Source organism: Corvus cornix, chromosome 18 (assembly GCF_000738735.6).
Source record: "Corvus cornix cornix isolate S_Up_H32 chromosome 18, ASM73873v5, whole genome shotgun sequence".
Classification (NCBI taxonomy): Eukaryota; Metazoa; Chordata; class Aves; order Passeriformes; family Corvidae; genus Corvus; species Corvus cornix.
Window position 1 is genome coordinate 3,276,753 of NC_046347.1, and position 22,087 is coordinate 3,298,839.

General features: G+C 42.7%; 1 protein-coding gene across 4 annotated transcripts in view; it reads left to right on the forward strand.

Moving 5' to 3' along the window:
• The window catches only part of OGFOD3 (2-oxoglutarate and iron dependent oxygenase domain containing 3), a 44,409-nt gene that overhangs the window by 205 nt on the left and 22,117 nt on the right, over positions 1 to 22,087 (forward strand). For all 4 annotated transcript variants that reach the window (XR_005603315.1, XM_039562114.1, XM_039562113.1 and 1 more), the window contains exons 2-7: positions 246 to 499; positions 5,080 to 5,155; positions 5,773 to 5,815; positions 12,510 to 12,574; positions 13,168 to 13,224; positions 17,446 to 17,599. Coding sequence is in view for 3 of the 4 variants with exons in the window: in XM_039562114.1 (XP_039418048.1) it covers positions 246 to 499; positions 5,080 to 5,155; positions 5,773 to 5,815; positions 12,510 to 12,574; positions 13,168 to 13,224; positions 17,446 to 17,599 (649 nt within the window). In the remaining variant the exon portion in view is untranslated. The remainder of the gene's footprint in view (positions 1 to 245; positions 500 to 5,079; positions 5,156 to 5,772; positions 5,816 to 12,509; positions 12,575 to 13,167; positions 13,225 to 17,445; positions 17,600 to 22,087) is intronic.

A 22,087-nucleotide genomic window follows, 5' to 3' on the forward strand; every position in this document is an offset into this window, starting at 1 on the left:
CCCGGGGGAGCCCCGGTGGGGAGGCGGTCGCGCAGCGCCGGGCCCGGGAGCGAACCGCGTGTGTTTGTAAGGCGTGTGTTTGTAGGGCGTGTGTTTGTAGGGCGTGTGTTTGTAAGGCGTGTGTTGTGCTCCGAACCAGGGGTCCCGCCGGTATGGGCCCGGGGCTCCCCGGTATCGGCCAGGGCGGTCCCTCCCCGCTCGCACTGTCCCTCGCTCATGGGGCCCGTTCTGTGCTCCCTCCGCAGCGCTAGGAAGGGCAGATTCCAGCAGGATCCCCGGGGAAGGTGGCTGAAGGCAGCGATCCTCCTGCTGCTGTCCGCTGCGGCCGGCGGCGGCCTCGTGGTGTGGAGCCGCCTCCGCGCCGAGGGTGGGATCCCCGAGGGTGGAACCCCTGGAGATGCGGTCACCGAGGTGCTGGCACATCGCAGCGACAACCTGCGGGACAAGTTCGTCGAGATCCCCTGCTCGGAGGACTACGACAGGCACAAACGATTTGAAGGTAACGGGACAGGGCTGTCCGAAGTGGATGGCGGTGCTCAGAGGGCAGGAGCAGCCTGGCTGCTGCCTGGGCCTGGGAACCAAACTTGGGCTGTAAAACTCCCGTGCTTGCAGCAAACTCCTGGTCACTGTCTCTTGACTAAAGCCCCAAAGCTCGTGCCCCTTGGGCCAGCCCAGAATTCTGAGTTGATTCTGAGGTGATGATTTTTCTGTTATTCCTACATAACTCTCTTCTGAAACTGCTTTGGTTGGACTCTATGAAATAAACCTTTTGCTAAGTCTGTTTCTGGTTTCTTTCATACTCTGTTGATTCCTGTAATAGGCTTGTTGAGTGAGTTTGCTGCTGGTCAGTACCGTACGGGGTGTGGAGTGGAACTGATTCAGGACATTGTCTGTGCCACCAGCATGCGGTGATTGTACAAGTGCCACCTTCTGACACGCTTGTTCTGAGATGTGTGGCTGCCAGTAGCTTGGCGGGGTGCCTGCAAAGCACTTCTTTGTGTCTTTCAGCTGAGCCTGTTTTCTGTCAAATTGGTACCTGTTCCCCCTGGCACTTTTCTTTTTTTGGAGTGTTGGTGTTGGTTCTTCAAGAGACATGGAAGATTTTAATCTTCTCTACAAAGAGCAGTGGGAGTCTGACTTGCAGCTTCCGTGGATGAGCAGTGCTGATGTTCTCTTTCAGATTTGCAAAGTGTGTTGTGGTGAACATTTTTAGTTGGTACAGCCGCCAGAGAGCAGCTCTGCTCTTGGTTTTTGTGAGCATGTCTGGCTGTGTGTTGACTGATAAGCTGATGGATCTACAGAAAGTAATACATCTGAGTTAAGTTTTTAGCCAAATTGGTGGTTGTATCTGGTTCATGATGTTGCTGAGAAAACACTTGCTGACACAAAGCTGGAGGCTGGAAGAAGCTGCTTGGAGCTGAGGAAGAACAAAGGTGGTCAAGGGGCTGGAGAACCTCTCAGGAAAGCCTCAGGTTGCTGGGTTTCCTTTCCCTGGAGAGGGCTCAGGGAGAACACATCCCAGTACTCCAGTACTTAAAGCGAAGCTACAGAGGACAGAAGCTCTGCCTTTGCAAGGAGCTACATGGAGAAGACAAGGCACAGTGGGTACAGCTTGCATTGGGCAAGGTTTCATCTTGATGTAAGAAAGAAATCTTTACAGAGAGAACACTCAGTCGCTGGAACAACCTCCCCAAGGATGCAGTGCAGACCCTGTGACTGAGGGTTTCCAGGGTGTGACTGAGCATTGTGCTAGGTAATCTTATCCAGGCTCTCTTGACCACAAAAAGCTGAACCAGATGATCTTTGGAGGTCCTTTCCCACCTGGGCTGTTCTGTGGTTCTGCAATTTTTAACTTTCTTCTGTGCCAGTTCTGACAGAAAGTGTTTGACAGGTTGCAGCCCCCTGTGCTCTTCAGGTGGCTGGTCCTGGTGCTGTTGGTCAAAAAGACTTATTAAACAAAAGTTCATATATGGTCTGGTGTCACATAGTTTTTCCTCAGTGCTGCTACTGAAGCATCTTTTTTTGGAGGATTCATCCTAAATGTTATTTAGACCAAGAAAACTGTCTTGGTACGGTAGGGTTTTTTTTTTTGACAGAACACATGAAAACATATGTTCTGTGTTAACTTTTCATAATTACTGTGAGGGGAAACTGCTGCTGGCTGCATTTGCATAGTGCAAGGCCAGAGAAAACTGCAGCTGGAGATTTGGTTGTGATTGAACTGAGTCTAAAAGTCTCTGGATTCTGCTACTGTGGTGTTTGCTTACCAAAAGAAAGCCCCCAAACCAACAAAACCTTATTTTTGCCTTCCCTGGCTTGCAAGAGCAATTTTTTGAGCTGTGGACTTGCGGTCTGGGCCATCCCTCCAGTTACTCTTTTCATTGTTTCCTTTCTATTCTTTAATTTTCATTCTATTCTTTTCACTGTAAGGAAAGCTGGAACTTCAGGGTGGGCAGGAACTTCAAGCACATCTCTCCAGGAAAAGAAATGGACGTGTTCTTCATTTCTGGGGGTATCCTGGGGAGCAGCAGGCTGCAGAGTGAGGTGTCACCTCTTGGCTTTGTATGGGGACCATTGACTCGCCTTTCTAATTAGCTGATCGCTTGGTGCTGCTGCTCAAGTGCCGTGATTGATGTGGGTTAGGAGCGGTGAGCCGCTGTTAGCTGGTGAATTGCAGCCGAGCTGCCAGCGAGCTCTGTGCTGGGCTTTTCCCCACGCGAGGGTGGTGATGAGCTGCGGAGGAGCTTTGTGTGTGTCCCGTTCCCCGCAGCCGAGCGAGGCAGAAAATGCGGATTATGGATCAGCTCGGCAGCTTTAGGCACTTGGGAAGTAGGTTTCTGTCACTCAATAGCTTTTTATTCTCACTCTTTACTTTGGCGTGGCACCCACAGCTGTGGGCTCTGTGTCAGGAGGAGACGCATTCCTGTCACTGCTCAGTGTCTGATGCTCAGCTGTGAAGTTTCCACAGCTAAAATGAGCTTTTTATTTATGCACCTGTCCCTGCTTCCAGCTGAACTTGGTGCAACTGAGCTTCCAGTTTGGTTCAAGTGATTTGGTAGCTGGTGTCAGAACAGGATTTATTTCCATAGCACTGCCTGCCTCTAAACATGCTTCATACCAAATAAAATTTGCTATGTTTCAGAGGCCAAGCACTTAACTGATTATATTTGCAGAAGGTTGGGTGCTATATGAGCACAGTCTCACCTGCATTCTAAGCTCTGTGGCCAGATCTTGGCCATTTCTGTTCTCCTGAGACACGTTAACTACTTACACCTACTGTGGCTACTGTGCGTGATGAAACCTTACTTCTCCTGTGTGTTGACATTTTGTGTCAGTGACAAAGCATCCATGGCCACTGCCCAGGAGACAGAGTTAAGGTGCTTTTCCAGAGACAAGGTCAGGGGAAGTGGAAAGCAGAGATGCCTGGAAAGGTCTAAGGCAGACTGCTGTGGGGATGGCAGCTGTAAATCTTTGCCTGCTCTTGTCTGGCTTTGAGGTGGATTGTTCCTGCCCAGGACAGGACATGGAATGAGATGATCTCCAAAGTCCCTTCCAACCAAACTTTTCTATGATCCTGTGCATCAGGGGAACATGTTAATGGAGATTTTTCCTCCTGTGAATTATCTCTGTCTCAGCAGTAAGTGGTTCTTGGCTAAATACCACTAAGTAGGAGACACTTAAATACCCCTAAGTAGGTGCACTTTGGGCGCTTGGTCCTTTGTGTTACATTCTGGTTTTTGTGCTGAACAGGAGCAGGGGCCAGAGACAGTACTTGTGTTTTTACATGTTTTGGTATGTTCCTCCTTTACCTTGATTTGCCCGATAGCCAAAGCTGATGGTGCCTTATTAGATAAAGGGATGGTTTTGTGTCTGTCTGCTGGGCACACATCTGTGGAAGCTCCTGGGTACTTGCCATATTAATCTGAATTTCTCCTGAGATTCTCCAGGTATGCCTTTGACACTTGATTGTTCACATGTGCCATGGTCTCTAAGACAAAGAGGACACATTCTTACTGCTGGAATTGTTTTCAGACTGTTCTGGTTTTTCCTTAGAATTCGCCCAGTGTTTGTGCTGTATTGTTGGTACCTGACTGACTTTATGCTGGACTACATTTTTCTGTTTGTTGGTGTTTTTTTCTCCATTTGGGAAAACTTACACTGTTGCCTTCAGAACACCTCCTGCTTCCAGTACTCTTTGCCAGTTCTCTGTCAGAGACCCCAGACATGTAACAATTGTCTGAGGGTAACCCTGTAGTTTTGCCAAGCCTGGACTCTCCAGCACCAGCCTTTCCAAAGGATAAGAGCTGTGCTGATATTTGCAGCTGGAAAAGGAACAAATCTCTTCTGAAATCAGAAAACTTTGCAGAGTGTTGTAGAAAGGAAGCTCTCAATAGCCAGGTTTGTCCTGGAGTATTGAATTTCTCCTTTGAGTTTACTCCTTCCTAATTCTTCTCTACTTAACATCAGGTTTCCCTTGGAAATTCGTACAAAATTCCTGGCAAAACTTCTCCTATCAGCCTGGTCGTTGTTATTAGTTGCTTTTGATCAGAGCAGACTGATGCTTTTGTCCTCCATGGGTGAATTGATTGATTTCCTTCCAGGAGTTTTGTGTTCTGATGAACAAATAATCCTTGAAGTGCCACTTAGTTCAGCAGCACTGAATGCTTTGGCAGGTGTCAGAAAACACACTCAGCCCATCTCTCCTGTGGCTTTACATCTGTATATGGATTGTCCCCAGAAAAGTGCCAAATCTAACATCCCAAGGTCTCTGGTGGCTCAGAACTGGTCTTATTTCTTCTTCTTGCCTGAAGATTGTTGTAACCAGACTTATAAGAACTTTCATATAGTCTTCACCTGGAACTCCTGCTGCTGACTTGTTACTCCCAGGAGCTTTTAAAATTTAATGTTAGATTTCTTAGCAATGAATTTTAGGAGAGCTTTTTTACCTTGCATATCCAAGCTGTGTGCTTCAAGAGTGACTTCAAGAGAGACTTTTGTGCAAAGTCTCATTTAAAAAGCTGCCCTTCAGGTGGTTGAAGTGGTTTCAATGGGTTCTTCTTCTTCCTCTTTGTGTTGCAGGGTGCACTCCTAGGAAGTGTGGAAGAGGTGTGACCGATGCTGTAATCACAAGGGAAGAAGCTGAAAGAATTCGTAGGTAATTTTTCTTTTAGCTCAAACTTTTAAAAGCACTGACTTCAATGACATTGTGCCAGTCTGAGGTGTAGGATGGGTGGAGCAGGATGGGTTAGACTGGTTAAAACAATGGAATTTTTGTTATTAAAGCCATTTTCCATTTTTACTGTAATGGGGGCAGTTCTTTCACACAGAATCTTCCTGTCTCTGAGGGGTGTGAACACTTCACAGAAAGAAAGGAAAATTAATTAAATAAGTTTTAAAGGACTTTCACTTGGCCTCCATTTGGCCTGTAAAAGCAGAACAAAACAATGTAAGCTTTATTGCAGCTGTGTCTCTGTCTGGGTAATCACCAGCTGCAGCTGACCCTGTAGTCCTCTGTGAAGGGACTGTTTTCAGGGTATTTTTGGGATTTGTGGAAGGGAGCTGCAAGCTCAGAAATGTTCTGCAACATAAATACTTTATTTTCATGACAGGCTGTAAGGGTTTCTAAGAAATGGGAGCTTCTGTTAACTCAGTGGGGTTATATCTGATGCATCAAGTACTACTTACTGAGGAGTTAGGTGTTGTAAATAAGGACATTAAAGGACAAAGTAATCAGACTTCAGTTCTCATCTGAGCTTATTGTTTTGCCTGCAGAATAGCAGAGAGGGGACTGTCCTTGGGAGGATCTGATGGAGGGGTGAGCAGTGTCCTTTTACTTTCTACATTCTTTTACTGCCAAGGCGAGATTATAAATGCATTTTTTTGGGGCTGAGGTGAGGAGATGGAGATTTTTTCCTTCCATTCAGACTTGGAAAAAGATTGGTTTGGAGAGTTATTTTCCATTAATAATACGTCTGCTAGCAGTGTAACTCCTGACTTCTGCAATACAGTTGCCATTTCCTTGTATTTATTTATTTATTTCTAGCACCTCTCTTGAACTGATTTTGTCTTCATCTGTGTTATAAATGTACTGTGATGTTGGCTTTTTGCGTGTTCCATCATTGTTATGAATGGATTGTGATGTTGGCTTTTTTCATGTTCCTTAATGTGAGAAAAGCTTTGCTTGGGTTCTGTAATGTAATGCTGTAGAATGGCTGTAGTTCGGGTGCTCAGTTTGGGAAGGGTCTTCACATTCCTGGAAAATCTTATCAGAAGAAAAGAACCCGAAACCAGATGGAATGGAGCCAAGGAAAAAGATAAGACTGATAAGATGATACTCAGCAACTCCAAAGGATTAATGAATGATGCATGATGGTGATGAATACAAAATAAGCGATGTACTTTTAAAGCCGATCTTTTGGATGTAGAGTTGTGCCTTTGGCTCTCTGCCGAAGCACCCGGCCGTACCGCCCTTTTTGCTGTTGTCTCCTAATTGTCCCTTTTATTAAACTTTCCTTCAAATTTTACTAAGAGTGAACCTCGTTTTTCACAATCTGGAAACAGTTGCTGTAGCAGAACTGCAAAAGTTTGACTTCTGAAAGTAAATTACAGTGTTTCACAGCATTATGTAAAGATTGGTTTTGTGTTGTGACAAAAAACCCATGTAATTTCTTAAGGAGACCTTGGAATAATACTCTTTAAATTGAAAGAATCCCACTTCTCTTTAACAAGCGCATTTATTTTAATTTATTTATTTTAATCTTTGTGCTCAGAATGTTTTTGTGTGTGGACAGGAACTGTTTCTTGAGTATTTGTAAACACAGCCACTTCTTTAGGCCTCTGCTGAATTAGGGCATGTATTAGCAAAAAAAAGGAGAAGGGTTTCAGTGGAAAAAAATAAGACTATATTGTCCTTGTGATTGCTGAGAAAGATCTGCAAAAAATACGAACTGGGGAACTGAAGCAGTGCTGCCCATCCTAAACAATGTGTTTAAAAAATTTAGCATTCTGTGTTCAGTTCTGTTGGGAACCCTTGGATTTTTTTCGGTTCTGTGGTTGCATTGCTCTGCCTGTTGGGACCCCCACTGTGGCTCCTGGGGCTGCCACGTGGGTTTCCTCTCCTCTGCTTTTGGGACTAGGTGTGATTTTTCATTGCTCTCCCACAAAGAGGGATTAGAATGGCAAGGTGGAACACTCAGAGCTTGGATCTGGAGCACAGAAAGGTGTTGTCCAGCTGGGGGTCAGGAACTGGGGAAACTGAGGCAGAGAAAGCTGGGAAGAGATGAGAGGGGGAGGTAAACACTGCTCAAAGCCCAGAGCTGGGCAGGGGTGCTGAGCTGGCTTAGTTGGACAACAAGCCAGAGTGACAGACAAATATAAATCCATCATCTCTGTTATTTTGGAAGCTTCATTGTGCCTTTTTTTTTAAGGGGAGGAAAATGAGGGGAAGATGATTCTCTCTCTGCAATAAAATAAATCTGTTAAAAATCTAATGTCCATGGAGAGGTCTGGGCTCTGAGCCAAGCCTTCTCACATGTCTCATCATCTGTAAATGTGAGGAAGTTTTTGTGTGCTCTTAATCCTTGGGGAAAGGTTCAGGAAGAAAGTGTAATGTTGTATTGAGCACTTACCCAAAATAATGGATAAAAACGGAAAGATGTTAGAAACAAGAGCTGACCAGTGTTGCTGGGAAACTGTAGAGTCATAGAATGGATCATAGAATGGTTTGGGTTGGAAGGGACCTTGAAGATCATCCAGTCCCACCCCCTGCCATGGCAGGGACACCTTCCACTATCCCAGCTTGCTCCAAGCCCTGTCCAGCCTGGCCTTGGACACTTCCAGGGATGGGGCAGCCACAGCTCCTCTGGGCACCCTGTGCCAGGGCCTCCCCACCACCACAGGGAAGAATCACATTCAGGAGAAGCCTTTAAATACACTCTCCTTACCTCGTTTCTTTTATACCTCTGTCTCTTGTGCTGCCATTTTCCTCTTCCTTTCCCCATGTGCCAGCCCATATTCCCGGTGTCACGGAGCGAATCTTTTCTTGGCAGTGCTGTCCTGGCTCTCAGATACCGTTGGATCCTGCTGCCTGTGTGCTGATGGGCTTTAGGTGAAACTGTCTGTCTTCATTTGAGCCTTTCATCTTTTCCAGTCTCTTACCCACAGAGCATACAGAATGTTTCAAGCCTTAGTTCATCCAGCTATGTTTGTATGCTCCCAAGCTTCCAGCCACTTGGAGTAGGTCTGGCTTGTTGCTTTAAATGTCTTTAGAGTGTTTGGATAATTCTGTCCAATTATGTCTGCTGTAAGACTAATTTTTCCTTTAAAATACCTCAAACTTACTGTTTAATTATTTTAAATTCTTTCTTTAGCCACTTTGTTCTTTCTGCTATTCCAAATAAAACTTCTGCAGGTTTCTATTGTGGTGCAGACTGCATTTTCATTGCCTGGGGTTTTCCTCTTAACCCCTTTGTAAGCAACATGTCTGGGGTTTTTGTTTTTTGTTTTTTTTTTTTTTTTTGCCTGTCATAGTTGTTATGTTTTGAATTCTCAGAAGTGGATTTGTGTCTGTGTGTCTAGATATAACTTACTGATTTAGAGGTCAAAACTTGCGATTTGTGACTTTGTCAGTTCTGTCTTCCCTTTGTTTGCTGCCCTTTCCTGGAGTACTGGAACATAGCACCAAAACTTGTTTCCCATTCCATCTTTTTATGTTGAGAAAGTCTTGACAAACATCTGAATTATTGAGGCTTCCCGGGGGGTCACACTCGAATTGTCACGCTGAGCTTTCTTATCTTCCTTTCTAACTTTTCCTGGCTTTATATTTATTTATGCAGACACACAGAGAGTGAAGCTAGAGGGGCCATGGTAATCTTCTGGTCTATCTTTCAGCAGAATCCAAACAGGAATATCTTCTCCACCAGCAAGCTGCTTTCTCTTGTACATCTGTCTCTGTAAAGTCATTTTATACTCTGTTTCTTATTCACAGAGTGGGAATTGCATTAGTTGTCTTGATGTTTGCCTCAGCTTAGGTTTTTTCTTCTTCATGTAAATGACATTTCCCTTCTCAGCCTTCTATGATTTTATAATTCTTCCCTCCTTAATATTTCCCTGCATGTCACCCCTGCTTGTGTGAACACTTCAGTCCTGACTCATTCACTCAGGTGTTGTAGGAGCTGCCGTCATAGCAGCCCTCTGGTGTAAATGAGACAACTCATTTACTATCAGACCTATTGGCATTTATTTCAAAGCCCCAGAAAAGAAATCCCTTGGTGAGCCAGTCAGCTGCAGTCTGTGTCCTGCCTTCCAGCAGAACTGGCAGGAATAGGCACCCAGACCTCCCTTTGCAGGGGAAAATTAAACTGTTTAGTCACTGGGAGAAGCAAACAAACTGTGATGCCAAACAAGGGGTTCTGGTGTGGGCCCTCCAGCCCAGTGGCTCTGCAGACTTATCCCTTGTTCTGCTTTCAGCCCTCTCAGCCAAAATCTGAAGTCCTCAAAATGCTGCCAGCTCTGCCTTTTCCAGGGAGGACATCAAGCCTGTGCAGAATGCTCATCCTATCTCACACCTCTAGTGCAGGCTGCAGAGTTTTCTTCCTTCCTAATTAGCCTCCTGATAGTGCATAGGAAACAAGTATCAGGGGTGAAAGATGCGCTTGGCAGCATCTTTCACCTTCCTTCCAGCTCTGTGTTGGTGTGATTATCTTGGCTGATAAGATAAGGAAGCTGGAGAGGAACTGGTTGTGTCCAGTCTGTATCTGGTTTAAATTCGTGCTGGACTCTGTAGCCAAATACTGCATTTAACTTCCCCAGCAGTAACCTGAACCTCCCCCAGGCTGGCTGAGTGTAACTCAGACTGGTTACACTGGTGTCTCCTCCTTAATCAGTGTAATTGGAAAAGGCATTTCCCTAAGACCAGAACCCTTGTCTGCCTGCTCGTGCTTCCAGGAGGGAAGGGTGTTTGAAGGTGGGATTGTTCTGAAGAGTGTGTGCAAGGCTACCTGCAGTGACACCACCTTTGCCGTGCCCATGTAGAACCTCCATTCTTGTCCCTCAGCTGGAGCATGTGAGCATTCCCACAGGAGCAGTGGGGCAGGGTTTGGAAGCTCCAGCTCCTCTAAAGACAAGTAGAAATAAGGGGTTTTTTAAATTTTTCTCCTTTGGGGAGTGTGTCTGCTGCTTTCTTTCAAAGTATCACATAAAACCTTTTACAGGCTGGAGGAACTGGTGGGGATGTGAACAGGTATTTAATGGTTGGCAATCCTTTCTAGTGAGGAACAAAGGCAGGGCCAGTCAGGCTTTCCAAGATGGGAAAATTGATCCTTTTTGCCATGTGCTGAGAGGTGCTGGGTACTTGCATATTCGTTTTGAATTCTTTTAGCAGTAAGAGGCTAGAGAATATGGGACTAACAGGTCCAAAAGAACATATGTTTGTACTTTTTATTTTTTTAAGGAGGTTCTGTTTCACTTCTATAGAGAGTTCTGTAAATCAAGATACGGGGGTAATTCTGTCAAACAGTCTGTCAGAAATAGGGGTGGGTGTGTGTTTGCCATCTTTAGACAAACCTTGTAGACCTTTCAGCCTGGGAACACTGTCCTGAACTGCACACTGGCCCTTGATCAGAGAGGGGGACTTGAAGTAACCAAGATTTGTTCTCAGTGTCAGAAATGATGCTGAAAAGATTTAATATTCTGAAGTGACGGAGGCCAAAATAGATGTGTTCAGGCTTCTTTCCTAGGTGGCTGTTAGGCAAAGAGCTCTGTGCTCATGTATAAGCAAGTCCCTGTCTTGGCATGCAGTTGTTTTCCCCTGTCTGAAACAACCCTGGAGAATGTAATTTCTTTTTCAGATTCCCTCTTCAGCCTTTATCTGGCTTTTCTAGGCTTTGTATTGTAGCTATTGCCTTCTCAGCTATGGAGTAATTACAATTCTTGGGGGTGTCTTTTATTGATTCCTTTTGTTATTTTGGCTCTTCCTAACTGTAATCATCTGGAGCTTGGGGAGTGAGAAGAAATATGTAAGTTTGAGAAGCATGTGGGAAGAGTTAGAAAGGCAATTTGTTTTTAAATTCAATTCATCTTCTCAGCTGTGTTGTGCTACTTCTTATAATCTACTTTAATATGGTCAAAAACATATTTTTGAAGCTACACAGGAGCAGTTTTACTTCTAGTTGTGGGTTAGATTTTTGTACAGAACCAGAATCCAGTAAATGTAAGTATTTTGCTTCTGAAGCTTGTGTAAAGCTTAATACAAGAGCTGCTCTTGCATGAGTGTGAGATTACTTGTTTTCTTAACAGTTCTCTGAAGCTTTTGGAGAACTTTGGGAATGGCAAATCTGAAAAGCTCATGCTGTGTCCACTTGAATAACTTATTACTTTGTGTATTTTTTCAAAGGTTATTTGAGTAGGTTTATTAAAAAAAGGTTGTTATTATCTCTTGTAATGCTCAGAGCAATTGAGGCTGCAGAGATTTTCTGAGGGACTGTTCCGAGCGTGTTCCTCTGTCACCAGTGTTAATTACTGCTGGGATTTTGTTAGAATAATGTGAATGGTCTGTGGTGCATCAAAACAATGCCAAATTCTGAGATGAGTGCCCAGATATTGTACATCAGAGATGTCATTACTTCAGTGCCAGTCAGGCACTGTTGCTATTTGATATTTCCAGTGTAAAAGACAAAAAGACTTCTATCAGACAGTTACATTTTTAAATACTTTTGAACTGATACAAAACAAACATGTATTTTGTGGACAGCAGGGGACATACAAAAGGGGACTTTATTCAATTTAGAGAAATATTTTAGAGTCCTGTGAGGTAGCTCTCTATCCTGGCAAGTCTGAATTCTAATCTTTGCAGCTTGTTGGGAGCTCAGCAGAAGAGTTTGGCTTGAATTGGATGAAGAAATGGATTGAATTTTCATATGTGAAAACTTTCCACTGTGTGGTTTTCTTTTACCGCAGCTTAGAAATTGAGGAAAAGAAAGTTTGGCTCAAGTAAGCCTTAGAATTCTAATTGTTCTTTTAAACAGACTTTTTAATGTCTGTATTAAATATGAGAAGTATACAGGAACTCATGTGAAGGAGAAGTTTTAATAACAAATGCAGGGCAATATAAACCTTAGTGCTGCTACTTGAGCACTTCACAAGTATTGGAAAATGATTCATCGTTTTGTGGAAGGGAAATGCCTTCAGGAAGGGATCCTGGAGCAGTGTTTTACCCTGAGCCCATGGTGGGGAGACTCTGGCATTTCCCTGTCAGGTTTGAGTCTCAGGAACAGCAGTCCTATGGTTTTTTTTAGAGTACCTCAATAATCTCTGCATCTCTTCAGGGATCTGAGGGAGGTTTGTAGTTGTAAAATAAATGTTATATTGTGAACCCAAAGGCTGGAAGCTACTATTTTTACTTGGGAGGCTGTGGAAAGTGAGAGCCAACTTTGGACAGTTATTAAAGGTCATAGTTGAGTAATGATAAAACCTTTTCATGCTCATTTTTCCTTCTTTGTTTCCTTTTCCAGGCATCAATTTTGGATTTGCACTCTGGAGCTCTTTCCCTGGGGAAGCATTTTGTTAATCTGTACAGGTAAAACGGGGCTGTGGTTTCCTGCCTCCTGTCATCCCTCCCCTTCCCTGCCCACTGCCTCTTCAGTGTCTCAAGCCCCCGGGCTGGGATTAATGATGAGAAACTCTGGAAGATGGTTGGATTCACCACACTTTATGTGACTTGTTAAAGAGCTTTCCTGGCATGAAAACGGATCTTTTGTTGAACTAGGCACTTTGAAAGCTGCCATTATCTTTATTTTTATGTTCTTGCACCAGTAAATCAGTATTTTTTTGCAGTTATAGTTTAGTTTGTCAGCAGTGGAAGAAATCAGATAGCCTGAACCCTTAAAAACTTGAATCCATGTGCTTATTTCATGATGTGGGAGGGGATTTTTTTAATGCCTGAGGAATTCCATTACCAGTTGCAGCATTTCAATCCTTTAATCTTTTAACACTTGATCTTTTAGCATTGCTTTCGGACATCATGCTCAAAAGCTTTTTTTGTAACATTTTTTTGTGTTGTGTTCTCACTTCCTGATTGTGGGTAAAGCAGGGTTGGGGATGAGCAGGTGTCTTGGTGTTGCTCAGTCTGATTCAGCAACTCCTCTTTTAGGCTGTTGTTTAATTTTTCAGGTACTTTGGGGACAAAATTCAGGACATCTTCACAGAAGAGGATTTTGCCTTATACCGGTAAAGATTTTCAATAACTGCTGAATGAACCACAAACCAGAACTTTTATGTCCTGGAGTGTTTTTGTAGAGTGCAGGTTGGGATTTGCATTCATACACTGGATTTTGCAGCTCAAAATAGTAATCTCTGAGAATTAGGATGAGGAAGAGAAGTAAAAGGACTTTTTGGTGACCAATAAACAACATCAGCTGCTTTGAGCTGCAGTTTTATGATGTGAATGTACTCTGGGTGCTGGCAGCACCACAAATTTCCCTCCCAGCCAGCAAGGAGAGCTGCTGATCTGAGCTCTGGGGGATCTGCTGGACCATGAGAGCTGGGATGGAAAATCCTTCATCATTATCTCCTCTTTCACGTGTTATCCAAGGGGTTGTGTGAGATAATAGCCACAATTCTGGGCTATTACTGCATTAGGAGCTTGGGGTTTTTTGAGGCACAGTGTAGCAAAACATTAAACGTGGTAAAGCAGGAAGTGGAAGGACTTCAGATTAGTCATGTTCTGGCTGGAGAAGCAGCCAGAGGATGAAATAGCTCTGTAATGTAACAGCTCTGGCATCTGATGCTCTCAGCTTTCCTGCAGCCCTGCTCATACACCTAACAAACACAACAAACCTAACGAGTTCCATGTGGCTGCAAAGGTGTGTGGCCAAAGTTTAGGAACAAGCATTCTTTGTTGACTAGACACAATAATTCTTTAGTTAATGCATTTCAGTTGGTTTCTGGTAATTTGAAATGTCCCTGATTTGAACATTTTAACTCTTTTTTTTTTTTTGGTCTTTTTTTCTTTCCTTGCCTGTGTGAAGGAATCTGACCTCCCTCTAGTGGTGGAAGGAATGTCAAGTAGCCAAATGGGTTTATTAGTTTTATTAAAATAATAATTAATACAATCCTAAAACACTAATCACTTTAAGCTTATTTCTGTTTAACAGCTGTTTTTAGATGTCATTGTCTTTATAGATGAACTTCTTTAAAATGTTTTTACTTCTGATCCCAAAATTGCAAAGATTAGATGATTCCTTGATTATTATTGAACTTTGTATAAAGAAAATGTGTAATTTCTGTTTCACATGAACAGAAGCATTCAATTTTTCAATGATTTTATAAATTCATGCTGTGAGCTGAGACAGCTGCTAGGGAATATCAATATTCAGTTGGGATTTCATGCCAGTATAGGAGATGTTTCAGCCTGCTGGATATGAAGCTAATACAAAATATATTATTAAATGCTTCTGTTCCTATTAATGACAGTGCTTTAGCATGGACTGTAGTACTTTATGGCCTTAATGAATGGTTTTATGCTATTTTGGGGAGCACTTATCTTTGTTACTTTCCCTTACCTACCAAGGTCACTTTAAAAATACACTCTTGAGAGAAATAACTGAATGTAATTCATGTCTAAGTATTACTGATTGCAACAATAACGCAGCTGAGTAGGCATCCTGAGCCAGGATTTCTAAACTGTCTCTGTCAAAATTATGTTGCTTCAGAATCAATTATGTTTTCTGGGTTGATATTTTAACCACCATCTGCCAAGCACATTACAGCAATCCCTCCTGTTTCACATAATAAATGAAATGTTTATTCAGAAGGGAGACCTTTAATCAGGATGCTTGCTGTAAGGGGTGACTTGAGCAGAAAACAGCACAATCAAAGATTTATTCCCAAAGCCTTACAGCTTATGAAGGCAGAGACATAGGAGGAGCAGAGGAAGAGCTGTTAATTTGCTTTCTCCCTGTGTCTGTTCTGTGTGTGATTGCTGTTAAAGCTCTCTGCCTGCAGGAGACCTTTGCTTTGTCAGCTCCCTGGGACAGTGCTGACAAGTGGCATCATCAGGAAGTTGTGTGGGATTGAGCTTTGAGTGTTCCTGTCACCGTGATTGGATCACACTTTGCAGTGGCTCCTCACTGCATTTTTTTGTTGTTGGTCTGGCAGAGCTTGTGTCTCACAGAAACTTCTCACTTTTAGCTGTCTGTGCTGCTGCTGCTACTTTGCAAGCTAGTGAGCTTCCTTTCTCTCAAGTTTTGTGTTCCTTGGACTTCCAGCTACTTCATTGGCTTTTTAAATTTAGAAGTTAAAATTCTTCCTCATCACCCTAACTCCAAACCAGTAACTGTTTTACAGAATGTGGTGGTCATGTGCTCCTTTCAGGGCGTTCTGGTCTGTCTTTCCCTAAGTCTGGCATGAGCATTTTGATATTTTCCAGTGACTCAGTGCAAATGGACAAGGACTGCTGCAGACAGATGTGGCAGGAGGATTAATTTGTTACTGATACTCTTGACTGGATGCTGTACCTGGGCATTTATTGCCACTGCAGAGCTCTGTTAGTGGATCTGCTCAGAGCCAGGGTACACCTCAGCAGTCTGAATGACACAAGAGTTGCTGTGCTTATGAAAACAAATGCTTATATTCTCCAGCATAAAGAAGTATTTCCTTTGTAGCCACAATACAGGAGAGCTGTCCAAACAGTTTTGAAGAGCCAGCAGGCCAGGATCAGTGAGGGAAGGCTCCAGCCTGAGGCTCCTGCTGCTCCTGGGTCATAGAGAAGTGGCTGAGGGATTAATGTGGCTCTCCCAGTTTTGGGCTTATTCATTCCTTTCTTGATAGCACCTTCTAAGCTGAAATTTGGCTTATGTTGTCTCTTGATTTACACGTGAAGTACAATGTGTTTGTCCTTAAGTATTTTGCCAGTAGGCTGTGTTTGGAACAGCAGGGCAGGGAATGGAATGAAAAACTTGCAGTTACGATATTGATAAATGTTGAAATTGCATGGCCAGCAGAAAACAGGCTGTACAGACGAGTTTTTCTAGGCTAAAAAGTGACCTTATTCTACTTTTCAAACCAGCTGTGTGCTGTGTTTGGCATATTGAGAGGGCTTTGCATCAGTCTTAAAGAAGAGTGAGGCTTTAACAGAGCCTTATAAACACCAAACAGCAAACCTTAATAGAAAGCTTTTAAAACTGGGAAATGAATCAGGCTGAAAGAAGAGGGAGGTCTCCTTACAGAGCAGGACAACTGCTGGAGACTTTGTTATGTCAAGGCCTGACTCCTTGGGAGTAGATTTATTCCAGCTGGCTGATGCAAGGGCCAGGGAATCAGCTGCTTTGGTGTTTGTGGCTATGAATTCTTGAGCTGGCCTGTTCAAAGTGCTCCCTGCTCTCAATTCACAAAATGAGTAATTGCATTTAATGCTTTCTGGGAGCCTTTCCTGCAGTCCTGCTCCTTGGAAAAAGCAGACAGGAAGATCAGCATGGAGAGGAAGGACCTGTGGGTTCTCTCCTGGTGTCAGTTTTGCAGACTCTACCATTATGGTGTAGCTCCCAACTTGAAACCTCAGTTCATGCAGCCATGTAAATCCCTGAAAATCCCTCTAAATTCATTGAATGCTTTTGATATTTCATGTAAAATAGCTTGAATTGACCCCTAAGAATGTGAAGTGAAACAGGTTAAAAAATCAAATCTGTGTCTGTTATTTCTGTTTCTCGGGAGGGACTAGGTGTGAACAGAATGAATATTTAGGATTTTTTAGTACTTGTGGATTTTAAGAGATGACTTTCACAGCCTGTAGACACACAGCACAGGTCTTGTTTTAGTTCTGTCATTTCTTTTTAGTCACTGTTTTAAGTTCCCTAGAGAAATACGTGGGAAAAACTTCTTGAAAGTTATGCTGAGGTTCAGTACTATCGAGTGGAGGAACGTAAGGGAACATACAAAACTACAAATGTAATTGCATGCACAACTTCAGAAGTGTGTTTTCTCAGATTATCTTGTTTGTACACTGTAATTGTGAAAGACATCTTGCATTCATTTAAAAAAAGTCTGGCAATAATACCAATACATATGTTGACCAAGAAGCCTGAATTTCATGGTGCCAAGGGACTTCACCAGTTGGTTTAAAAGTAGTTGAAGGTTCTTCAGAGGCAATCCTTTTATGAAGGTACAACTTTACTTTTCCCCGCTTTGGATTAAAAATACCTATGTGAAGGACCTGAATGTTTTCAGCAGTTAACAAGCAGTGGGATAGGAGTGGAATTAGTCAGGAAAACAGACAGAAATTTTAAAACCTAAGCCACAGGAGACGTAGTTTCTTTGATATTCTGAGAATTAAAAAAACCCAAAGCAACAAACCCCAAACAAAACCACTGAAGGGGTCTATTTATTTATTTGTTTGTTTGTTTGTTTATGTGTCACTGACTGAGCACTGTGCTCTGTGTGTGTTCTTTGCAGGGATGTGAGACAGAGGATCCAGCAAAGGATTGCTCAGGTGTTTGGTATCAGCTCTTCTGCCATGTACCTGACTAAGCCAACGTTCTTCTCCAGAATGAACAGCACAGGAGCCAAGACAACACACGATGAGTACTGGCACCCACACGTTGACAAGGTGAGGAGGAGGCTGAGATGGGATGCAAACATCTCCTGTTACTATTATTAGATCACCTTGAAATCATTTGACATTAAACAATCCATCAAACAGGTTTGAAAACTGATGCTTCAGGGATGAACCTAATGGGAGATAAGTGAGTTTTAGAAACAGAGGCTCTTACACCCCATTTAATTTTATTTTCTCTAATTTAGTTTTGCTAGAATTAATAAATTGTGAGAATGACTACTCAGAAATCTCTTTTGTCAGAAGCATTGATTAAAATGACCTGAATTGCTCTTTTAGCCAGGTCTAGCAGGAGCTGTTTCACAGTGGTCAGGTGGTCATGGTTGTCATTGTTCTGAGCCTCTTGATAAAGGCTTAATATTTGTATTTGAGCTATATGTGAATTGAGGCTTTTTTATTGTGTGTGTTCCAATGGGGATGTGGTACCTGGTACCCTCTTTCAATAACTTGGTGTTCTGGTCCTTTTAGAATGGAAGTATTGTGACATCCTTTCAACTGCACAAGTCTTCTCTGAAGGCTTATAGCTTAGTGCTTTGCATTTCTCAATGGACTTAAATGATCTGATATTGAGTTTATTTCTGAATTTCACTGAGTTCAGACGTTTTGTGCAGAACAGCAGAATGCAAACAATGGAAGAATCAAAGAAAAAAAAAAACCCACAACACAAAAACACCCCAAACAAGCCGAAAAAACCTCCACACTACAATACCCACATTTCATGCCTTCAGGATTTATAAATGAGTCACCCTGGAGTCATGGATTACCAAGATGAAACCAAATAAAATAATCCCAGCAAAATCCAAGTTATTCCTCAGGGCTCGAGTCTGTAAGTGGGCAGTGTACCTTGAAGTCTATGACAGTATTCCTTGCCTTAAAGTATTTCCTGGAAAAAGCCAGTCTGAGGAAGTACAATGTCTGTCGTTGGTCACAGCATCGGTGTGAGTTCCTGTGTCCTTGTCATGGGGGCAGAAGCAACTTTAGAAAATGTGGTGGTAGTGATGACACAGCTTATGTTTGACAGCAGAAAGTCCTGCAGGGTCGAATCTGCCAGGTTTTGGATGCTTCTGGTTTGAAAAGCTCTGATGTAACCAGTGAATAGGAGTGGCTCTGGATCGGGGGTGATTTTGAGGTCCACATTGTTCTGATTTGTGTTGGTAGGAAATGGCTGTAGGGAGCAGATTGTGCTGGTGGGATTCACAGGAATTCCATCATGTGATGCTCACTTCCAAGAGACCCTTGGGAAAAAGTAAACTGATGATTCTGGTTGGGTGAAGTGCAGTAAATTCATCAGTTCCTTACAGTTTTTCTGCAGTTTCAGAGAATCAGATTTCACTGCCACAAGGGTGGGAAAAGCAGGATATTTCAACAGCTGATGCCTATTTTCTCCACTCTTTTATTTTAGCCCCAAAAAAGGATATTTTAGAATTTCAGACTGATTTACTGCTGTAATGAGATTTGTGTCTGCACGAGCGCTGCTCTCCAGTATTCTCTTTATTCTTTTCTGGGTGTGTTTTGCATTGGGAAATGAGTAAGGTGGTTGGATAACCTCACAATTAAATGTTTCCACCTAAATATCTCCTGGAATGTAGAAGTTATTTTGTCATTTACATGCAAATAGGTTTCCATGAAGAGAATTTGTGGAAGCTGCTTTTCTGTCCTGTCATCCTGAGAGTGCCTGAATATGATGGACAGCAGGCTGAATGTTTTCCTGTTTTTATCCTTCTCTTTTGTCCATGTTTTATTTATCTTGCAGGCTGTCTGTTCAGGGAGCAGATACATCAATTGATTTGCCTTGGCTTTTTCTAACCCATCTCCAGCTTCAAAAAACAAAACAGGCAGAAAAAGTGCTCTCTTGGGCTTGGAATGCATAATCTAGACCTTAGTAGTGTCTATACTGAATAACTGGGTTGTCTGATTTATGACAGTGGTTGGACTCCGTGATCTTGGAGGCCTTCTACACGACCTAAATAATTCTGAGTCTCTGTGAAGAGAATTAACCCAGTTGGGGCAGTTACCAAACACCTTGTTCATAATCATAAATAGTTTGAGCAGAGACTAAATAGGATCAAGATGGGCAGCTTTACAGGTTGCCTTCAGTGCAGCCAGCCTGGTTTGTTTTTCACTTCCTCCAGCAAACTTTGCCACTTCCAGACTGCAGTTGAAAGAAAGGAAAAAAAATACATTTCTATTGATCTGAGGTAGGAAGTGCTTCCCAGAAAAGAGCATTAGTGTTCTCATGTGGCCTCCAAAGCAAGTGTGAATACTGGGAAGTTGAAGAAAGATCAATAAAACTTGCCAGTTTGTTGGATGCTTTTGTGTTGGATCATTATTTATGCTTTCCCCTTGGAACAGAACAAGTCACTTTAGGTATTTCTGCATAATTTAACAGTGAAGGTTACTCCTAGAAGACATCAGGATTTTTTTCTTGCCTCTTTCCAAAAGAAAGGTAAAATGAAGCCTGAGAAAAAGGAGTTCACTGTATTTTCTGCTTCAGAGTGACTTTGTTGTTAAAAAGACTTCTTGGCTTCCTGTGGCTTCTTGGAACACATGAAAACCCCTCTTGCCTTTTTCCTGATGTTGCTGAGTCTCCTGCAATTGTATTTCTCAATCTGAATCTCCCTGAAGGTTTTTAACTGCCTAATGGAGTAGTACAGATTTATTGTGTCTATCTGAGGCTTTGTTTTTTTTTCCCCTAAAATTTATTTGGTTTGTAGTTACATAGGAATGGAATCCCTGAAATCCCCTGAATGACTCATTTAATCTTGTTGAATTTATAAGCATCTAAATCAAATAAAGAGAGTGTTGGCTTAAGATGTGGAGTTTCATCTTGGATGGAATTTGTTCAGAACTGAGGCTTCCAAATGTCAAATACCTGATTTATAAGGGACTTGCTGTTGCACACTTCACGCTGTCAGCAGTACAACATTCTCTGGTAGAAGCAGTGTGGGGCTTGCAGATTTGTGCAGTCCCCTGCCTAGGCAAGGATCCTGTCATCCTTCACAGAATTGTCAGGCTCTGCCATAAGATGGTTTGGGGTTTGTTTTCCTTGAATTTCTTCTATCAGAGCTATTTCAGCACTTCAGTGCACATTTTCCCAAAATTGCTTGGGGTTGTTTATTTTTGCTTCAGCCTAAACATGTCCCTGATGAGTTGATAGCTATTTTTGTCCCTCCTTCCACCCCCATGTATTTATAGGTGGGAATCATATCCCTTTTTGGCCTTTGTTCCTCTGAGCTGAACAAGCCAAACCTTGAAGTCTCCTTACCTGCAATGTGCTCTCCATCTCCCCTGCCCTTCCCTGTACCTGCAGCCTTCTCTGGCTGCTGACTCTGTCACTGAGAGCAGCTGCTGTCTCTTCTAGCAGAGTCTTCTTTTCTTCCCCTACATTTAATAAAACACATCAAAAGATCCTATTTCTGCCCTGGGACAGCAATAGCTCTGAAAATTGAGGAGGTTGATTCTTGTGTCTGCTCAAACCCATCACCTCAGCTCACCTTGTAATTCAGAGATGTGCTCTTTGCTCCTGCATTGTCTGCTAAATAGATACTGCCAATAAACAGAACACTGGGAGTAGCTGTCAAGGCTGTTCTGGTGGTTATCTACACAGAATTAGGTGAAGGCTTACAGGAAAAGAGCAGTTTTGACATTTTTTCTGTGTGCTACACCAATGCTGATTGGAAAGTGAATTTTCTTCTGCACTGGAAAGCAGAGGATGCTGTCCTAAATATCCTCAGTATCTGCAGACATCTTGCATGGTCCTACAAGTGTTTAGTTGCATAGAAATGTGTCCCTCAAAAAAACCCACTGCAAAATGGGGCTGGCTAATTCTGGCAATTAGTTCTATTTATAATAATAGCCTTTAAAGAAGTGTCATATAAACATCATTATGAGCATCTACCATTAAATATTATCTGTGTTTGACTTTTTGGATAAAGAGTGTTCAAAAAGAGGACACTAACCATGTGACATAGCAGGCTGAATGGAAATATCTGCATTTTTTCTCTCGAGTTGTTTACAAGGAGCTGTAGAAATGTGATTTGCAGCTGTGTGGCTGCATGGCTTATCACCTGCTTTTAATGACAGCTTTTCCCACATAGTTTGAACTTTTGGTTCAATTATTCATGTCTGGTAGTGGAAATCATTACCAGGGTAACAAATATATTTGATATACATGGGGGAACTTCTAGCATTTTAAACAACTGAGTATAATTTCGTGCCTCCTTTCCATAGTGTTGCATTTCTCAGGCCTGGCTGCTTCTGAGAGTGAGTAATGAATAAGGACAGGAACAGAAAAGCCATTTTCCCTTGCACACTTCATTCCCCAGATTAGTCATCTGTAGAAATCAAGTGTGTTTGGTTAGGCTGAAATGGTTTGTAGTCAGCTCTTAGAAGTTTAGAATTGGTAAGGCCACCTTGGAGTGGAGGGAGAGTGGCCTGAGGGAGCAAAGATTGCTGCTCCACTGAAGAGTTGATAAAAACAAT